The sequence below is a fragment of the Sitodiplosis mosellana genome, unplaced genomic scaffold, assembly GCF_009176505.1.
Source record: "Sitodiplosis mosellana isolate CC-2019 unplaced genomic scaffold, AAFC_SMos_1.0 Smas_scaffold_6469, whole genome shotgun sequence".
In the NCBI taxonomy this organism is placed as follows: Eukaryota; Metazoa; Arthropoda; class Insecta; order Diptera; family Cecidomyiidae; genus Sitodiplosis; species Sitodiplosis mosellana.
Window position 1 is genome coordinate 1 of NW_022601691.1, and position 4,798 is coordinate 4,798.

Sequence of the window (4,798 nt, forward strand, 5' to 3'; positions counted from 1 at the left end):
GAACACCTACTTGCCCATAAATTTGGTCCGAAATCAACATTTCTTGATATTTTTTGAATTTTTTTTCGAAAATGACACTTTTGTATGGAAAATGGTCGAAATAGTTATATTTTAAGGTCAAAAATGCTATGAAAAAAGGGTCCATTGAAATTTTGGTTAACATTAAGCGGGAGGTAAACTAAATCGCTGCGGAGCGGAAAAGTTTGGATTACGTATGTAATTCGTTTTATTTTTAAATGAAATCAAATCTCTTTTACAACAATACGCGTTTAATATTTCATTGTCATCAATCCACATTAATGTAATATGGAAAAACAATGAAAAAATTGTTTTTCGTCAAACTCCAAAAAATTTAATTCGAAAACCAAAACTGCATTTATAAGATTACTCTTGAGCCCGATGATTACACACACACACACACACACACACACACACACACACACACACAGACGAACATTCAGTTTTATATATATAGATTTTTTCCGTTGATGCTGATAAGATAGTTACTTTATTTGATTTATAATGGTGTTGAAAACAGGAAAATTCCCAATAAAATTCTTCACCTATAACTTCTTCAAAAAAACTTTATTGGAATTTTTCAAAAAACCATTTGATTTTTGGGTAAATCAACGAGGCCGAGTCGATGCCCCAAATGAAATCGACATGATTGAAGTCTTTTTCGTTTATAATTTGTGTGTAAGCAAGACTATTGCTTAGTTGAGGTATCAACCTCTGTACATCATGCCAAGTGGCTAATTTATCAGCTGGTGAAAAATGGAGTGAAATTGGTGTGGTAATTCTCCAAAGTTCGAAATCACTTGGAACTTCCATGCCTTCCATATATTTTCCAAAGTATCCGTACCGTATTTCCAAACCATAGTGTAAAAATTGATTGATTGATGCACCGCTTGGAGTATGGCAAATGAGAGAAGGTAACATTGTCTATGGTGAAGATTTTTTCATGAGAATTAATCGAATAGTTTAATCAAATGTTAACGTACATTATTCCTTTGGCTATCACTTGGACCAGATATAAGATTTATCATGTTATCACAGAAGTTAGTTAAATCGATATCACAAAATGAGGCCGGCAATCCCATCACTGTTTCTCTTGGGAGAAATTCTATATTCTTGTACAGCTGAAATGGTTTTCAAAAGGTAATTTTGTAAATTCCCAAGTGATCTTCAGCATTTGAGATTGGCATTACTTACTTCCAAAAATGGGCGAGCTAAAGTAAGCGATCGCAGCATCCAATCAGAATTGTTCATGTAACCAACTGGTGCCATTAGGCTTGCAGCGTAAATTTTCGCATTATATTCCGGTTTTTCGGACAATAAAACCATGATACTTGTAGTTCCTTGCGAGTGCCCGACGAAATACAACTTTTCGTTTCCAGTCTCTTTGAGAATGTAGTCAATAACCGCTGGATGATCATAAATGCCCATTTCGTACCACGAAAAGTCCCAAAAGCCACTACTCGGCATGTCTGGATTTTTGATGATATGTTGACGTGAATATATGTTCCCACGAGAATTTTCTAACCAAATATCATACCCGGCATCAGCTAAGATGTACGCTAAAGTAGACGCGGTCAAATGAGCAAAAACAATCTAAGACTATTGCTATAAAAACATATTTTGCTACAAAAAAAAAAACTATTTACGTAATGCCTGTTCAGGAATATTGACACAGTAATCATCGGACGATGACAAAAGACCATGTTGTAAAATGACTGCCTTCTTCCTACTGAATGCAGGTCGTTTTGAATTACAACGAAACACTGTCAACATATAACCATCTTCTGTAATTATTTTGTGTTCTTCAGCTTCATATCCATAATGTTCAATGAGTTCATTCTAAAACGATATTTGTATTTGATTCAGATAAATTCAGATAACCAACTTTACGTCCCAATCTTACCGTTCTCAGGCCGCATAATGTTGGCTTGACAGGATTCTTAATATTCAAAATATTTCCAACAGTTTTTGTAAAATATCGAGCAGAACTGGCAAAAGAATCTCCTAGTATTGAAATTAAATCCGGTTCAGGGTCCGCCAGAACTTCCACGAATGGACCCACTGCCACTATTAACAAAATTACAAGCAATATCTTGGACATTGTGAAGAACTCAAATTTTTCACATGAATTTTAAAAATGGAAAGAAATACGACTTTTTGAAACAAAGTCAACGAAAGAACTAACAACAAACATATCGAAACCATACATATTTTGCATGTCAATATGGTGAATTCTGTCAGTGTTCAATTTAAAAAAAATTCAATTGTAATGGAATGACGCACATTTATTAAAAGTTCGTATATAAGATTTCACCTTAAAACACACGGAAGATGATTGGATAAAAGAAATAGATTTGTAAGGAGGATGTGATTGAAGAAACCGGTATTTGTCACAACAACAAGAAAAAATATACGCAATTCATTATGCTCAAAATCACTTAGTCATAGTTCAGTTGTATTTAAATTCACCAGGTGATTCGATACTTTGAACCAGAGTATAGCATATGCTCAGAGTCTATGTAGACTCGATGCAATAGACTTGTCCACGAAGTGTACGTTCTACTCTGTCTTGAGTTATATCCAATTGGCATGAGTATAGGAAATGAGACTTTTTTCATCTCGATTTTGTTAGTACTGTACTACAAACGTATGGTTTATTTATTCCAAAGTAAATTCAAGCTCTTGGCTTTGTGACTACAAGCTAAGGTGAAAATATTTCATTTTATTACAACATAAATGACAGTTTTTTTTTCTTCAAACATTCGTTTGATGTGCTTCGGATGCTTCACTGTTATTTTCGAAGAAGCCTAGCTTTGATGTTACTTAAAAATTCAAGACAGAGTATTCCCAGTGCAGCTGCGATCCCATACACAAGTACCAGAAATGCTGCATAACAATCGATTATACCGATACTTTCGAAATTATGTGCAAGTGAGCTGCAAGTTGGTCGGGTTGTATATCGTCTAGATTTTTCTACTCCTTGAATTCCATGCTCTCGGATTTTGAATAATCTGAAAAAAATGTTAAATTGAAACAACGCTTAAAATGTTACTTCAATCGATTTGAAAAGTCATTTCACGGCATTTTTCACCGAAAATATTTTCTTCCAGTATACTGACCCTACTTTAAATATTTCTTTGTACGGCGAATGCTTTGGAATAGCTTGCCATGGATCGAGTACTCGTAAATATGTTATTTCAATTAGACCGCACTTTTCATGTTCGTAAAATGTATCTTTGACATGTTTATATCCAGTACCTAGTTCCATATGAAATGCATAAAAACGCTTTCGCATTCGACTAACGCCATAGCTGGCGTTCGCCCAATTTGGTGGTTTATTTGGTGGCGCAATTTTTGTTTCATAAATATCCTTCCGAACTGGTTCAGTTTCGGTTGAGAAAAAGAAACGCGAATAGGGAGTGTCTTCAACAGCAAGCTCCATATCGGAGTTTAGTAAGTCGGATAACGTTTGAATATTATAAGATGTTGATTGCAGAAGAGCGACAATATTCGCTGCATACGATGTGTAAATGAAGATAAGAGAAAGGGAGAACACAAACTTCACGCAAATTTTTTAAAAATTAGAATGTTGATCGTAAAATATGGAAATTTGGCTTAGATTTACCGTTGCAATTTTTCCAGATATTCTCTTCGGAATTAAATTGTTCCCCATTTGACACACGGTGCTGATTGCAAATAACAGAAAATCGGATGACATCAATTTTTGATTATTCCCTTTCGAGAATTCATACGTTGTATAAACCAATGTCGTACAGGCGATGACCAGAAGAATTCCACAGATCCAAACCATGCCGGCAAAGGGTAAATAGTAAATGTTGGATATGTGCGACAGCTGCGGTGCTCTAAACACAAATGCACCTCGACTTGGTAATGTTACAGAAAGGTATTCGATATGTGGAACTCGCTCTGGTGTTATGAATATAACTGTGCCTAAATAATGAAATCGATCAAAAAATGGTTGGTTTGATTTGGTTCAATGTTTTTTTTACCTCCAATATCAATTTCATGTCTCACTAAATGACCCATCATCCCTTTCAGTTTCTTCGGATATCTCATATCACCATAGCCCCAGGTGTCTACATAATTGTACGCTACAGATGAATTCACCGACTCGACCAATATATTCGTTATGGTGTATCCCATTTTTGCCAATGAATCAACGTGCGCATCTCTTTGAACAAACACTTTGTTACATTTCCCAACAGCCAGAAAAATTCGTTGAACTTACTTTATGTCGTCCAAATGGTTGTACGTATCGTTTCTCATTAAAATCAATGTTGACTTCAAAACCTTTCTCCTTAAATCTCGTCGGCGTCTTGATAGTATTCTTGTTTCACGTAAGTCAATGTAGCCATCTCCAATGCTCCAGAATCCAAACGATTCGTGTATAAATGGTGACTCTTTATCAGTTTTGTATACTGAGAATGATGACATTTTTATATTGAACATTAGCCAGAGCTTGGCGGTGTTTAAAAAAAATTAGAAAAATATGTTCTTCAGTGACCTTGTTTCAAATCAAATCGTTCCAGTTCAAAGTTGAAGTTGACCAGGATCACATTGCTATCTGTTAGAAATGGTAAATTCGCCAAGCGATCTTCGTCTGGTTCAAATAAAATCCACCGATATGGATGAGCGAAGTATTCTCCGTCGATTTTATGCAAGAAATCATAAATGCCACTGCAACGCATATCAATGAAGTACCAAAGCTTATCTGTTCTATCATCAACAATGCGAGGAGATATCTTGAAATCACGGCTCA

At 35.3% G+C, this 4,798-nt stretch overlaps 2 protein-coding genes across 2 annotated transcripts; both read right to left on the reverse strand.

The window, feature by feature from the left end:
- Window positions 1-585: 585 nt before the first annotated feature.
- On the reverse strand, window positions 586-2,171 carry LOC129579724 (lipase 3-like). The gene is made up of 5 exons (XM_055469891.1): window positions 1,922-2,171; window positions 1,665-1,857; window positions 1,213-1,577; window positions 1,002-1,139; window positions 586-942 (listed from the first exon to the last, which is right to left on the reverse strand). Exons 1-5 carry the CDS (start codon window positions 2,117-2,119, stop codon window positions 586-588), a joined length of 1,251 nt encoding a protein of 416 aa, XP_055325866.1. The 5' UTR covers window positions 2,120-2,171.
- Window positions 2,172-3,088: 917 nt separating this feature from the next.
- On the reverse strand, window positions 3,089-4,182 carry LOC129579725 (uncharacterized). The gene is made up of 2 exons (XM_055469892.1): window positions 4,029-4,182; window positions 3,089-3,531 (listed from the first exon to the last, which is right to left on the reverse strand). The coding sequence occupies exons 1-2, from the start codon at window positions 4,180-4,182 to the stop codon at window positions 3,089-3,091; spliced, it is 597 nt and encodes a 198-aa protein (XP_055325867.1).
- Between the last annotated feature and the right edge of the window lie 616 nt (window positions 4,183-4,798).